This window comes from Meriones unguiculatus, chromosome 14 (assembly GCF_030254825.1).
Source record: "Meriones unguiculatus strain TT.TT164.6M chromosome 14, Bangor_MerUng_6.1, whole genome shotgun sequence".
NCBI classification, from domain to species: Eukaryota; Metazoa; Chordata; class Mammalia; order Rodentia; family Muridae; genus Meriones; species Meriones unguiculatus.
The window spans coordinates 27,496,224-27,512,568 of NC_083361.1; the positions used below are offsets into that span (position 1 = coordinate 27,496,224).

At 49.0% G+C, this 16,345-nt stretch overlaps 1 protein-coding gene across 1 annotated transcript in view; it reads right to left on the reverse strand.

Moving 5' to 3' along the window:
- The window catches only part of Parva (parvin alpha), a 137,266-nt gene extending 122,436 nt beyond the window's left edge, over positions 1 to 14,830 (reverse strand). Inside the window, exon 1 of the mRNA XM_021627826.2 lies at positions 14,544 to 14,830. Coding sequence (XP_021483501.1) covers positions 14,544 to 14,679 — 136 coding nt within the window. The 5' untranslated portion in view covers positions 14,680 to 14,830. The remainder of the gene's footprint in view (positions 1 to 14,543) is intronic.
- Positions 14,831 to 16,345: the final 1,515 nt, after the last annotated feature.

Below are 16,345 nucleotides of genomic sequence, written 5' to 3' on the forward strand. Positions count from 1 at the left end.
GACTAAGGAAACTGTAACTTATTAGGTGGTTGCTGTGGACACCACTACGTGCCATTGTTCTTTATTATGGATGAATGAGCACACTTGATTCAGAAAAGCCCTTGACATTACAGCTGGCAGAGTTGGGGGGTTTGGATCCGGATGACACTGAAATCTCTGTTTTACCTCTTTCATGGTTGTTGTTACTTTTAAAAGATTTTTTTTTTATCAAGCATGTGTGTGTGTGTGTGTGTGTGTGTAAGCACATTCATGCACGTGAGTACAGAAATCTTTGTATTGGAGTTACAGGCTGTGAGCTTCCTGACATGGGTGCTGGGAACCAACCCTGTGTCCTCTAAGGAGCAGCAGTCTCCAGCCCCACCCTGCCTCACCTCTAAGTGGGGGAGCAATGTTGGGCAAGTCACTTCCCTCTCTGAGCCTCAGCTTCTTCATCTGTAAAATGGAGTGACAGGACCTCCCAGGATTCCTGTAGGGATTTAACTCCCCCAGATGCATCCCATATGTCAGTCACATCCACAAATAAAAGGAAGAGCCAGGATGGAATAAATCACCCAGAGCATCGCCAGGCACACCCCAGCTATCTCAGCTTTAAAAGTGAGCTGGGAAATGGGGACACATTGCCCGGTGGCTGGGGAAGCTGGCTTTTAATTGTTTCTGACTCTGCCTCTTGAATAGACAGGGATGTCTAACACCATCTCCAAATGCCAGGCTTCAGTGACATAGGGTCAAGGGCCAGACTGCTGACCACCTCTGTTGATCTTAGGCAGGGACTTCAGCACTGACCCAGCCCCAAAGTCCACTTTCCTCCTGGGCCCTGGCCAGGCCGGCACCGGCTTTACGTGGTCCTCAGGATAATCATAGGGGAGCCCAGGCCTGTGATGAACTTTTACAGTTTAACTTGACGTATTTCTAAGGCCTGGACAGTGCTGCACCCTTTGGAAAGACATTTGTCTCGGGCTGTGCAACTAGATAAGACTGAGGCCTCTTGGCAGGGTGCAGCCCAGACTTTGGCCGCTCTTTCAGCCCAGGAAGCTGACGTTGACCTCCAGGTGGCTCGAGGGCTCCCCTGGCGAGCTCCTCTAAGTGTAGCAGGTTCTAACTGGGAGCATTTCAGAATCCAAATTTTTAAAATAACCAATGGTTGGGCATGGTGGTACACAATTAATCCCCAGTGCCTGGAAGGCGGAGGCGTGTGGATCTTTGTGAGTCTGAGGCTAGCTTGTTCTACATAGTGGGCTACAGGGGAGCCAGGGCTACATAGTACGATCCCGTCTCAAAACAAAACAGAATGAACAAAAACCCACCAATGGCCCCCATACGGAGCCTCTGAGGACCTGTCCCACAGGACAGCTGCCCCCTCAATGAGTACATTCAGTGCTTGGCACACCTGGCATTTCACTCACGATGGGGACATCAAATGTCTACCTTCAGGACTCACAAAAGCCTTCCGTTTTTCTCAAAATTAAAGCAGAAACTTTCAAATATATACTAAAGTAGCAATAGCAACAATCACCCTCCTTCACCACTCCTTCAGCCACAATTTCTACCACAATTGTGTCGGCACACACAAAGATAAACTCTAGACATGAAGAGAATTATTTAAGAAAGCAACTCTGGAGCTGAAGAGTCACTGTACTCCATCGCTCATGAAATGGAAGTAAAGCCTTGAAGAGCAAGCTGCTGAGTCAGACTTCCAGGGTTCAAATCTCAGGCCTTCTTTTTATTCAAGAAGATACCACGGAATCGATTTCCTGTCCCTCTTCATAAGCAATAAGGCTGTGTTTCTGAGCCTGTTTTTCGACTGATGGTGGCCTTACCCCTGAGCTCCTGTGGGTGGTAGTTGGCAATGTGGTAGGATGGGCTGGCCAAACCTTCCCCTGTAATCTTCTACCTCTTTCTAGTGGCCAGCTCGGGCCTGGGGGATTGGAAGGTTCCAAAGAGGCCTGCTTGTGAGTGCAAGGCACATGCTTAGCAGTAGGCTATCTCTAGCCCCGAAAAGTTTTCTTTTTTGTTTTGAGACAGTTTCACATAGCCCAGGCTGGCCTCATACTTGCTATGTAACTGGAGATGACTCAGCCACAGCCCCCAAATAACATGTACATGTTAGAATCCCACATGTGAAAGAAGCATCAACTACCAATGACTTTAGGAAGCAAAGGTAAAAACATGGGAAGTCTCAGGACATATCCGTGTCTGTTTAGTCTGAATAGATGCTGCTAATTAGTCTCACCAGGTGTGTGAAAGTTCATTGCTAATATCACCTGACGTTCTGTTAAAGAGCCATATGGTGTGTTCTATGGAGGGCGCTTAATTACCTGGATTTCAAAAATATTACAGTGTTTATTCATTGTAAGAAGTCACAGTCCTGTTGTAATTAATCTAAATGTCTCATGCCTTGAAATAAGCCCCAAATAAGTGATCTGTGTAATTTTTGGGACAGGGTCTCAGTTAGCCCATGATGGCCTCAGTCTTGCTATTTGTCTGAGGATAATCCTGCTATGTATCTAAGACGAACTCCTTATTCCCCTGCCTCCATTTCACAGGTACTAGGATTACAGGCACACACCACCAAGTCCAGCTCATCTTTGCTCTCAAACAACAACAAAACAAAAGAAATAAAATACCCTGGGCATGGTTGTACATACTTTATGCCCAGCACCAGGAGGTCAGAGGCAGGCTTCACTTTGATATCCTGTCTGATTAAAAAGTCTGAGTCCTCGAATTATCATGTGGAAACAGTCCAATCAGGATCAACACCAGCGGGTTCTGCTGGGATGTAAGATGCTCTTTATACTAATTTTTACTGTGCTAAACTTCAGACAACTGAGGGCCTAGCTGTTAGAACACCTAAGTACTTTAACTAACACAGGACTTCTGCCTTTGGAAATCTTCCCTGGCCTCCCTGTGCCTCAGTTTCCTCATCTGAAAGGAGGTCAACTCCCTTCGTAGATTTACTGCAAAGATCCAATTAGTTAATATATGTAAGACACCAACCTGGCCCCACAGTGGCACTGCATTATGGTCCCCCTCTGTCTGTATAATTGTTTGAAAAGTAGTAGCACAGACTGTGGCGTAGATAAGTATCCCCCAAAGCCCACGGGAGAAAGATGCAGACCGTTCGGTGCCTTCCTGGGAGGTTGTGGGCCCTCCAGGAAGTGGGGCCTCCCTACTGAGTGATGCTCAGGCCATGGGAGTGGAGGACCCCAGCCCACCCTCTTCCCTTTTGCTTCTTAACCACAAGGTGGCCAATTTGCTGGGCCAGCTGCTCCCCGTCATCACCACCTGGCACAAAGCAGCAACTCAGAGCTCAGAGCAGGTCTGTAGTAGGTCTGCGCAATCTCGGACTGACAACTTCAAAACCATAAACCAGACTAAACCAACACAACACGTTATCAAAAGTTTCTGTATGTCACCTAAATGTATACATTCTTAATCTTTACTCACCTCCTGGCATGATTTTTTTTTTTTTTTGTATAGTTTGGGGATGAAGCTATCTATGTTCCAGGTGAGCAACCTGTAGTTTAATGATGAAAGCCAGAAACATGACAAGATTATGACAATTTGCTTAACAGAAGCTATTTCAGGACTATGGTAATGCTGCAAGATGAAATAGGCCTAATTTAAGGTGAATCTCTACTTCCCCCAGCCAACGTCAAAAATGAAGACGAGGAGGTGGCTGCAATGGTCAGCTTTCTGGCTAACACCCAAGGGATGTTCATGAATCCTCCGGACTTTAAAGAACTGGTGCCCAGTTAGACACCCAAGTGGCTAGAAAACATGGGAAAAGTTACTCAAGATTAGCCACCGAGGACACAAAAATAGGAAGTAAAGCAAGAAACATTTCACCCACGCTAGGGAAAGACAGACACTAACAAGTGTTGGCAAGGAAGTGAGGGAACCGGTCTCCTCATACACTGCTGGTGAGAACACACCTGTTGTGGCTGCTCCCCTTCCCTCTTGTGCATGTGTGTGTGTTTGCCGAGCCTGTGTGTGCATCAAGATTCACGTGTGTGTCAATGTGAGGAGACTGGAGGGTGATGCTGGGAATCTTCCTTTGTCACCCTTCCACCCTGTTCTGTGAGACAGTCTCTCTACCCAACGCTGGAACTAGCTGTTTGGTTAGTCTCACTACCCAGTTTCCACGTCTAAGGCTGAACTTACAGGTAAACTGCCTTGCTCACCTGGCATTTATGTTGTAGGGTCCAAACATGGTCCCCTTGATTGTACACCAAGCACTTTACCCACTGAGCAAACCTCCCCAATCCTGTTGCTGCTATATTTGAAAACTTTGGCAATTCCTCAGAATATTAAACATGGCAATTACCACATAACCCAGCAATGTCTTTCCCAGGTACCTAAGGGAAATGAAAACATGCAAATGTTTATATGTGAAAATTCACAGTACTAATTTGTAATAGGTTAAAAAAATGAAAATACCCCCTGTCCATCAGTTGAGGAATAAGTACATCTACCCCAAAGAACATTTTCTAGCCACAGAAAGAAATGAAATCCTCACACATGCCGATGTATGGGCACTTTGACAATATTATGCTAAGAGATCAGACCCCGAAAATCACATTGTAAGAGTCCACTTAGAAGCAATGCCTAGAACAGGTGTTCTAGTTTCTTTCTGTTGTGGTGATCAAACACTCTGACCAGGACTTAGGGGAAGACAGGGTTTATTTCAACTTACGCTTCCAGGTCACAGTGCATCACTGAGAAGTGAAGGCAGGAGCCCAAAGGCAAGTTTGCTTGCTATTCCACAAGCACCTTGGCCAAAGGAACCCACTTCACAGCTGAAGTACCATGGAGAGATTGCTTGTTAGCTGTCTTGTAAGCTGTTATACTCAGCTTGCTTTCTTACACAGACGGGGACCACCCGTCTAGGGAATGGTGCTTCCCATGGCGGGCCAGGCTCTCCTATATCAATGAACAATCAAGACAACCTCCAGCCATGCCCACAGGCCAATCTGATTTAGGCAATTCCTCAATGAAGGCTATGTCAAGTTGATCTTAACGTTATCCAGGGCAATAAGCAAATCCATAGATTGGGGTAGAGGAATGGGAAAGTAGATACAGGGATTCTTTTTTTGAAAGGTGATAGAAATCATCTGCAGTGATGGCCCAAGAATAAACATACTGCAGAATGACACCCTTTAAAGTTGGGTTATATCTCAGCATAGATTTCTAAAGAAATTACAATCCTTCTCTGGGGACCAGATGGCCTTTCCTCTGGCTTTGACTGTCCACCAGAGACCTGAAACATGCACTCCCACCTCATGAGAAGCTGTGTGAAGATAAGTCACTACTGTGTGACAGCATTAGAAATACACGCTAATGAGCTGGCAAGTTAAGGCGAGAGGTCCAAAGAGGTCTGGGTGGGAAGGATGGCTTGGGAGGTACCAGCACACCAGGCGGGAGATGAGTCTGTCATTCACACTCCCTCCCTCATCCTCATCAAACACAATCATCCAACACAAGAACACCATGAATCACAATTCCCAGAACCAGCAATCCTGAAAGGGCTAGGTAGCCAGGAGCCCAAATGGCTTCAATTGATGTCATAGCAATGGAAAAGCTGACAGTCGAGCCTTTCAAACTGAAAGTCAATTGCCCACCACGAAATTCATGGCCCCTAGACTCCTCTTCCCCACCTGCTTCAACACCAATTTAAGCAATTCTGAACTTTGATCTCTGTGGTAGAATGTCCCCGATTTATTGAAGTGTCAGGTCCCAATTGTGTTAACATCCACCTCTAGCAGGGCCATTACTAGGCGCGAATCTGGGTGCCCATCACCCTGTCACATTAGCACAGTGACAATCAGAAGGAACAAATCAATCTTCCCCTCCAGAGTCATCAGGGAGCCTTGCAATTTACCATAATGAAGGCCAGGGAGGAAAGGCAGGTGAGGCACCATTTTTCCTGCAGGAGACCGGACAGGCGCTGGAGGGGCTGCCGAACCCACCATGAGGCCTTGCAATCCTCAGCCAAGACGCAGCTGCAGCTCCCTGCAAAGGGCTGCACCCTCAGACTTGCTTTACATTAGAACTGGTTACCCTCCCCCTGTGTTTTGCAAACAGCATCAAAACTGTCAGCTCCTGCTGCCCAGGCTTCTCCCAGCTGTCACCATTAACTACCTGTGATCTGCAGGTCTGCTCCACTGGGGCTGAGAGCCAGGAAGGGTGTGTGTGTGTGTGTGTGTGTGTGTGTGTGTGTGTGTGTGTGTGAGAGAGAGAGAGAGAGAGAGAGAGAGAGAGAGAGCCAGGAAGGGTGTGTGTGTGTATGTGTGAAACAGAGAGAGAGAGAGCCAGGAAGGGGGGGGTGTCTTACGGTAAATGGGAAAATTCCTTTCAGCTGAGAGGAGTGTTTATTTCCCAGCTTGAGATGCAGGGGTGTGGGTGAACAGGGCAAGAAGTGGGGTTCCTTCGAGAATACCCACTTTGCCTTGGGGAGCCAGTGAAATTGTGATCCTGTAGTGGCATCAACAGCTCAAGCCCATTACTAGTGAGGAGTCCACCTGCCCTGGGGGAATCCTGCCGGCCTTTGTCCCCAGCACTGGAGACCATGCCCCGAATTCCCATCAATCTCTCTGATTTAAGACCGATGGTTAATCCTGACTGTCAACTTAACTGGATTAGGGATCACCATGGAAGCACATCTTTGGGCGTATTTATGAAGGTGTGACCAGAAAGGTTTCTGCAGCACAGGAAAGACCCATCCTGGATGGGGAAGGCACCATCCCATGGGGTAGGGGCCAAGACGAAATATCAATAAAAGCCAAAATGGTAAAAGAGTGTGTGCTTATAATCCTAGCCATGGGGTGGGGGGGTGGAGACAGATGGGGGCCCAGGGTTCAGCTAGCCTAGTCTATTTGGCAAGTTCTAGGCCAATGAGAAACACTATCTCAAAGGACAGTGATTGGTACCTGGGGAACAGCACTCCCAAACTGTCCACAGTCCTCCAGACACCTGCGGGCTTTGCTGTTGTTTGTTTGGGCCTTTTGGTCAGCTCCTTATTGTTTCTTGTTTTTGTTTTTCAAGGCAGGGTTTCTCTGTGTATCCCTGGCTGGCCTGGAACTGTTGTTTTATTTTGAGACTGGTTTCTCAAAGTACCACAGGCCGTACCTGAAGTTGAGATGTCCTCGACTCACCTCCCAGGTAGCTGGGGCCTGTGCCACACCACCTAACTAGCTGTGGTGACTGACTGACAGGCAGGACTCTTGCTGAAAAGTGACATGGTGGCTCTGCCTCTGGCTCATTTTCAGCTCCTTAAGCTTTACACTGCTGTGAAAGAAATGTTGAGACAGACAAGGATACATGGACTGGGAGGAGGGGCAGACTAGAGCGAAACAATTCTGAATCTTAGAGAGGTCTGGCCTGCCTGTGTCTTTGCTCCCTGCTCCCTAGTCTGGGCCAGTGAGCTAGTACATCTCAGTCCTTTATTTAGGTGTGCCCACACAAACTTGTACAGAGCCCTTGAGCAGAGGAAGCCATCCTAGCCCCACTCTTTCACACTATGCACTCAGTACCCACTTATCCTATGACTTGGTCTCTGCTCCTAGAGGTCTGACAAATAATAAGACTTCCTGAGAATGTCTTTCCACAAAGAAGTCATATTCCTGGGGAGAACGAGTGGAGGCGTTTTCACAAGCCACACACACACACACACACACACACACACACACGCACACACCCCAAAAGTTGAGGTCTAAATGGAATCTAGGGACAAGAAAAGTCACTCAAGATTACAAGAGCATTTGGGGTAAGCTGGGAGCAAGTTGCCCAAGGATGCTCTGACCCCTAGGAGGTCAAACTTCATGGAGAAGGTGTTGAGTACCCTGTGCTATGACAGACCCCGGGACATAAATGCGACCTGAACACACACAGTCCTGCCAGCATAGTGTCTGCAGGGCAAACAGAGGACGGGTCAGGCCAAGGCCCAGGCTGAGGAAGATCCATAGCCAGGGCTCTGGTCCTCAGGTGACGCCTTCACTTCTATCTGTTACGGATTGAGGCCGCACGACACACTGGACACTGCGCAAAAGTCTCCACCTGGCTTTGAAAAGCTCTTTACTTTAACATTGTTGTGCAGGTCTCCTCAAGCGTTGTCTGTTTATCCACAACAGCAAGTAGAGGTTTGAGGTGCGTACCGATGGCCAGGGGAGGTTCTTTTCCGGCACTAACAGCTGGAATGTAATTATGAGCTGCGCCTGTTAACCAAAGAGAGATAGTTCCAGGAGACAAGAACGATCCCTAATATGGAGGTGTCCTTGGGCTAGAGCCCACTTATCCAGGTCTCCATCGCCTCCTCCTGACACCGAGGTGCCTTCGTTAGCAAAGGAAAGAAAGAGTCTTTGTGGTGATGTAATTCTCAGACCACCCCATGCAGACAATAAAACGGGAGTTTGAGAGAAGCCCAGTGAAATCAGAGCTCAGAAATCACAGAAGGGCTGCGAGGGCCCCCAGAGGTTATTCTAGCCTAATCCCCTGATTTGAGAAATGGGCAAACACTGCCAGAAAAGAGAAGAAACTTGACTGTGATTATGCAACCAGTGAGAAAGGGCAATTTTCACAAAGGTAAATATGGGGACATTCATCCCCCAAAAAACCAATATTGATGTGTGTTAAATATTATACAGGGATGCAGAGAGAAGCCTCCCTGAAGCCCCCCCACACACACAGGGGTCTGAATGCAACGTACCTGGCGTCACAACAGAGTGGTAGGCCAGAGGCTCTCGCACACACAGAAGGAAGCGTCCCATCGTCTTGGGAGGCTACAAGTGACGTCCAGAAGGGAAACCATCTGAATCTACGTGGTTTGTTTATTTTCATATAGTCTAGGTCTTGAACTTGCTATGTAGCAGAGGACGACCTTGAATTTCTGGGCCTCTTGAATCCTCCTCCCAAATGGATTACAGGCCCTCACCATGCCTGGTCTACATGGTGCGGGGATTGAACCCAGGGCTTCATGTATGCCAGGCTGAGTTATGTTCTCAGCTTCTCAGACTGGGTCACCTTAACGAATACAGAGTTTATTGAATAGAGAAGGTCTTTTTAAAAATGTCAAATAGTATGTGAGCAGGTAAGAAGAATATGGCATTTTTTTGTTGTGAGCCTGGCCTTTATGGCTGAGCCATCCCTTCAGCCCAAAGGTAAGAACACAAGAAACAATGGGATAGATTTAGGGAATGAAGGGTGTTTGCCGTGGTGATTAAAATGAAGATTTCTTAAGGGTGTGTGTGTGTACCTGTATATGTGTGTGTACCTGTGTGTGTGCTGTGGGGACCAGGAGGGCAGAAAAGACTCCTAAGCAGAAAAGCATGTAGAGGAGGCATCTGAAAAAGGAGAGAGACACCAGGACCAAATTCAGAGAGATCCAGGGATGATTTAAGGACTTGGAAGCTGAACAAGGCTGAATGTCTCCAGGAGTCCAGGCAGGGTCAGGAGCAGAATCAGTAAAGGAGGCTTTGACCAAGGAAGTCACTCGAATAGCAAACAGAAGTGGCTCTCTGCCTGGGCTTAGGATTCCACATTCCCCCAGTTTTCCTTACTGCCCCAGGCCTCTTCAGTCTGTTTTGTTGGCTCCTCACCTCCCAGCTTCTGCATGTGGGAAACACATAGGCCTCAAGCCCTTGGGCCTCTTCCCTTTTATAAGCAGACTTGTAACCAGTCTCATGGATTTAAACACATGTGGCTACCTAGACCAGCGGGTCTCAATCCTCCTAATGCTGCGACCCTTTAATACAGTTCTTCATGTTGTGGTGACCCCCAACTGTAAAATTATTTTCATTGCTGCTTCATAACTGTAATTTTTATATGGTTATGAATCGTAATGTAAATAGTTTTGAAGACAGAGGTTTAGCAAAGGGGTCGTGACCCATAGGTTGAGAACCACTGACTTAGACCTTCTCCTTGACTCACAGAACAAATTTAAACCTAACATCTCTGCATGGAAGCGCAACAGGAACCATTGGCCACACCAGGCCAGAGGAGGTGTGGGTGGTGACCAGCCCTGTCAGGAGTGAGTACACTCCATTCGCCCATTTATGGCCCTTGGATTCACTAATGAACTGAACAGAATTGGGGGTTTATAGTTCATAGAAATACAAGTAAGATCTGGTGCTTGGTTTCAAAAGCCTCAGCTGAGTAAGGAAGGACAGGGCTTAGGAGTGGCAGACGTGCTCAGTTAGGGACAGTGTGGTCCAGGTGCCAGAACGAAGAGGCCCCGTGGCTGTATTAACGCTGTGTTTCTACTGGAAAGGGGGAGACCACTCCAATAGGGTCTAACAGGTCAACCCTGTCCTCCTCTTCTCTCCTCCGGAAGCTAGGGATATATAAGAGCTGGATATATAAGAGCTGCCTCCCACATTCTGTCTCCTTCAGTCTCCCTGCCCTGGTGACAGCGCTTTACGTTCAAGTACAAGAAAGACCGTGAGTCCTTCTTGTCCTACTCTCTCCCCTTCTTTCTGCACATTCCTAACCGTGGCTGTGTCCCTAGTGACTATAGTTTCTGTCTGAAGCCCTTGCAAGCTGGGCCTGGAACACGCCTATAATCCTGCTTACTCAAGAGGCTGAGGTAGGAAGACTAAAGAATTCAAGACCAGCCTGAAGTGAAATCCAGTGTCAAAATAAAAATAAGTAAAAAGAGAGCTAGGAGGTCTGGGGAGTTTTTGCCACACAAGCACGAGGGACCCAAGCTCAGACTTGCACCACCCGCTTAAAAAAAAAAAAAAAAAAAAAAAAAAAAGGTGGCAGGCTGTCAAAATGGTTTAGCTGGTAAAGAAGATGGTTAAGCCAGCCTGGTGACCTCCACATAGGCACCATGGCACATGCATGCTCCCCAACACACACATCAAGGTAGACAGCAATTGAGGAAAACACCCAGCATTGGCCTCTGCCCTGTGCACACATGCAAACATACCACTGAGGATGTGGCAGTGTTACTGGCCTTGCTCAGCATGTACGAAGCCCTAAGTTTATGTCCCAGCACCACAGAGGACAGCCACAAAATCAAGAGCTGGAGAACTGGCTCTGAGGTTAAAAGCTCTTGATACTCTTCTAAAGGGTCCAAGTTTGATTTTCAGCATCCATGTAGCGGCTCGGAACTATCCTGTAACTCCAGTTCCCGGGGATCTGATGCCCTCTTCCGACCTCTGTGGACACCAAGCACACACATGGTACAGACATACATGCAAACAAAGCACTCATACACATCATAAAAAAATAAAAATAAAAAAAACAAACCGGGCTGCAACTCCAAATGGAGTCCATTTACCTTTCCTGTCCCCTTATGTCTTGGGGGAAGAGGACAGCGACAGCTTGTTCCTGTTGCCCACCCTCCAACCGTGGCCCTCAGGCTACCACAGCCAAGGATGGCTGCCTGACACAAAATCATAAGCCCAGGCTACCCATGGCCAAGGATGGCTATCAGGAGGGCTTAACACAAAATCATAAACCCATATAAAACATTTTGAAACATCACTCAACGATGGCTCTGGATCATCAACATCTGTCACGACTTGGGAAGGTTGGACACACCTGCTAGTGTAGCATTGCCTCTTGGTTCTCACACTCTCGCCTGTGGCTCTGTGCACACTCCCTCACTGGGTCACAGAAACCTGGATGAGGTGTCGAAGGAAGGAAGAACAGACACATGGACTTGCGGGCAGAAAAGCTGGGGTCAGGTGGGCCGTGCGCACTCTGGTGGCAGTAACTCAGAACTGCTGCATGTTTTTATGGACTGCATGGTGGGAGGGGCTTGGCCAGGGTTGGTAGGAGGTGTCTGTATGTCCGTAGGTGAGTACACTTAGGCTTCAGCATCCAGGAAGAGGAAGCTCTGATTGTTAGTTTCTGCATACATTGGTAGATCGATCACAACACTCATACTTTCACACACTGTCAATATTTACACTTAGACCAGAGGAAAGCTTTGCCCTCACTCTGAGCCTGACGTGGCGGGAAAGCTTTGCCAACTTCCACAGGTCCATGGCTTCTGGGCTTGACATGGCTGGCTCATATCAAACAACACACATTCCCTCAGGACTTTATTCCCTCAGGACTTCACTCTCTCTCTGCTTCTTCATTAATTATTTTCAAAATCCCATCCAAATTAAGTTTCCTCAGGCCTCTGCTGAACGGAAAAGACAGGATGCCAGAGAGCATTAAGGTCACATCCCTGAGGAGTCGCTGTAGGGACATCGGATACTGGGCTTGGTCAAGAGGAGACTCCAGAAAAGTAGTACAGCCTATTTCAAAAGGTCAACACCACGCCAGGCTCCAAGAGGTGAGGCTCAGACTGAAATAAACCTTTTTGGACTAAAATAAACCTTTCTCATAGTGGGTGACAGTGGTGTGGGCACTGCGGTCCAGTGACAAGCCTCAGTAATTCTGAGCTGCCTTTCTTCAGGTGGATGAGCCCCTACCAGGAACCCAACCTGAGGAAAGGACCTCCCTCGCTGGGAGCTGGTGATCAGTCTCCCATTGTACATTAATCAATGGTTTACCAAAACACCTGCCCACAATTTCCACTTCTGTGGTATCAGAGACCTGTGGTTGCAAAATACTGAATGGAAAATTCCAGAAATAATTCCCAAGTTTTATGTTTCACACCATCTCCTTAGCATGATGAACTTTTGCTTCATTCCACACCTTCCTGCCCGGGACAGGAGTCCTGTGGATCCAGTCTTAGCAGGCGTTGGTAACTTAGTAGCCATCTTTGTTATTGGCTGAAGGATGGGCCTGACCTGCAGCAAAGCCTGTCATACTAAATACAATCTGTTACTATTATTGTTATTGTGTGCGTGCATGTTGCTTGTATGTGGGCATTCTGGCAAAGGTCAGAGGTCAACTTTGTGGAGGTGGTTCTTTCCTTCCACCTTTATGCAGGTCCCAAATCACCAGTCTGCGGTGGCAAGTGCCTTTACCCACTGAGCCATTTAGCTCAGCCATGTTAACACACAGGTTCACCATAGACACGTACAGGAAAAAGCATACTATGTGTCAGGCTCAGCACAGCCCATAGTATTGGCCATCCACTGGGCATCTTGGAGCAATTCCCCCAGAGATAAGGGGGAACGGGGAATAACAGTAACTTGGGGGGAGGATGTTTTGTATACTCATGCTGCAATCTTTTTGTTCGTTTGAGACAGGGTTTCTCTGTGTAGCCTTGGCTATCCTGTAAAGGCTGGCTTCGAATTCACAGAGATCCGCCTGCCTCTGCCTTCCTGAGTGCTGGGACTACAGGCGTGGGCCACCATGCCCGCTTCATGCTGCAATCTTAACAACAGACATTTAGCTCATGCATTGAGTTTACCAATTAAACACCAAAGGGCTTCTATACTTTAGGAGACTAAGATCATGAGTCATTTCCTAGTTCATCACCTCAGACCTACTAATCAGTCTCCTGAAATCATCTGGAGGCTTGTGCAGTAACACAGAGGTAGAGTACTTGCCTAACGTCACTGAAGCCCAAGATCAACCTCCAGTACCATAGAAAGGAACAATCAATCAATAGCAAGTAGGGCAGGCCCGTAATCCCAACTGCTTTGGAAGCTGAGGCAGGAGAGCCACAAAGTCCTGCCTGGGCTACACAGAGGAGGCTCAAGGTTAGCCCGCGCAACTCAGAGTCTGAAAGAAAAGGAGCAAGACGGTGGAACTGTACAGACCCAAGGCCCTCTAAATTCAGTCCCAGCTCTGCTAAAGAGAGAGAGAGAAAGCATTTTCAACCCTACAGCCTTTATTCACGCACCTATCACCAGATCGATTTTTGAGAAGCAACTCTTGATTTAATACACCCAAAAGCTAACTCTGCCTACGGAACAAAGCATTTTACACAGAAACTATCCTGGAGACAAACAGAAAAAGAGAGAGAGAGAGAAGAGAGAGAGAGAGAGAGAGAGAGAGAGAGAGAGAGAGAGAGAGAGAGATTGCTCCAATGCATCGTGGCGGGGGGGCGGGGGGAAAGAAAGTGGTATTTTTTTAAGCTTGAAATGGAATGCGCGGGTTCACAGCAGGGTCACGGCCCTTAGGTGTGGAGAGTTTATCCTCTTCCCCTCGCCACCTCGCCGGTTCCTTCATCTCTCTTTCAGTCAACTAACATTTTTTACAAATCATCACACAAGCCGGGGGGGGGGGGGGGACGAGAGGACCCGCGAGAGATTCAAGGAGGCCAGCGCCGTTTCACTAAAGGACCTGAAGGCGCCCGGGCAGCGACGGCGCAGCAGAGACCAATGAAGGCTGAGAGCGGGGAGTGACGGCGCCCGAGAAAACTTTCCAGCAGAAACTTGGCAAATGCCAGCCCTCGGGTGCGCAGAGGGCGGGGACAGCGGCCTAGCGGAGGGCGCAGGGGACCGGCTGGGCCTGGGCTCCGGGACAACAGCCATCCGGAGCTTGGACTCCGCCTGTGGCCCAGCGATGACACCGACCCGGTTGGGGCCTGGGAGGCGACGCGGGGAGGTTGCAAGGCGCGTCCCGGCACTGCCAGGAGGGGCCCCAGCCCCAGGCTCCCGGGTCCCCGCAGCGTCCACGGCCTCGGCTGCTCCTACCTTCCTTGGCTTTCTTCCTCCGGGCCAGCGTCCCTCCGAGTTTCCCCAAGAACGAGTCATCCTTCTTGCGGGACGGAGGCGACTTGGGGGTGGGAGATTTGGGGACCGAGGGCGACTTCTGCGGGGATGTGGCCATGGCGGCGGGACGCGGAGCTGGAGCTGGGCGGCCGCGGCGGGCGGCGGCGGGACTGAGGCTGCGGCTTTCCAAACGGAAGCGGAATTATTCCAGGCATTTGAGGCAGCTCGCTCGCCTTTCCCGTCCCTCGCTCCCTCCCTCGCGCCGCCCTCCGCCCTGCAAGGAGCTGCTGCGCCTGGGGCCCCGCGCCCCGGGCTACCCTGGCTGCGAGGATGCCCAGGCCTGCCTGCAGCGTGCTGGGGGCTGTGCATGCAGGAACACGTGTATGCTAGGGGGACCTGAGGCCTTATCTGGAACCTGGAAGCCTTCACTTCTCCCCTGCTTTGCGCGCGCGTCTGGCACAAGTCAGGATCTGCAGAGAATCAACCCTGTGACCCTATTTCCCAGCTGCTGGGGTTGGCTCTCCCTGCTTGGATGGGTCCCCTGTATTGATAGCATTCAAGTATCTTGTACTCATGAAGAAGTCAAGGAACCAAAATGGGCTCTGGTCCCAACAGACTTCCCGTTCAACTTTTGCGAGAATCTGCAGACTTCCCCTTCTCTCCACACTCAGCTGAAGCTGGAAGTCCAAACACAACAACAGAGGCCCGGCTTATTCTTACAAAGCGTTTATCCATCTGGCATTGTAATTGTATGAAAGGACCAGACTATATGTAGAAGGCACAGCCATGAACTCCTGTGAGACACTCATCCTAACCTACCTCGCCAAGAGCAATAGAGTTAGTTCCAGACTCCCTTGGCCTGACACTGGAGTCACACAGGGCAGTTTTAAAGACTCGTGCTGGCGATGTTTAAGAGACATATTTTTTTATTTAATTATTTTTATTTTTATTAACTACAGTTTATTCACTTTGTATCCCCCCTGTACCTCCCTCCTTTCTCCCCTCCCAATCCCACAATCCCTCTTCCCCACCTGTGTCCCTCTCCCAGTCCACTGATAATGGAGGTCCTCCTCTCCTTCCCTCTGATCCTAGTCTATCAGGTCTCATCAGGAGTGGCTGCATTGTCTTCTTCTGTGGCCTGGTAAGGCTGCTCCCCCATCAGGGGATGGTGATCAAAGAGCAGGCTGATCAGTTCCTGTCAGAGACAGTCCCTGTCCCCATTAAATATGGAGACCACTTGGACACTGAACTGCCATGGGCTACCTCTGTGCAGGGGTTCTAGGTTATCTCCATGAATGGCCCTTGGCTGGAGTATCAGTCTCAGAAAACACCCCTGTGCCCAGACTTTTTGGATCTGTTGCTGTCCTTGTGGAGCTCCTGTCCTCTCCAGGTCTTACTATTTCCCACTTCTTTCCATAAGATTCCCTGCACTCAGCCCAAAGTTTGGCTATGAGTCTCGGCATCTGCCTTGATACTCTGCAGGGTAGAGCCTTCCAGAGGCCCTCTGTGGTAGACATATTTTTATTGTGCTTCTTCCTCCCAAGTTGTGGCTCTCATGTTTGACTCTCTGTTTTCTGCACTTACAGGGTCCCTTGGCAGTATACCAGCCAGAAGAGTGAAGCGCTGTCTCCACAGCTCTTTCTCTGGTGAGGATGAACAAATGTCTATGCCTCCTTCACAGAGCACCACCAACAAACTGCGTTCCACTGAAATCAAGCTTGGGGGACCAAGGAGTTTATCAGACTTAGTTACAGAGCCTGGGCGAGGGGTCACCAGCCTCACCA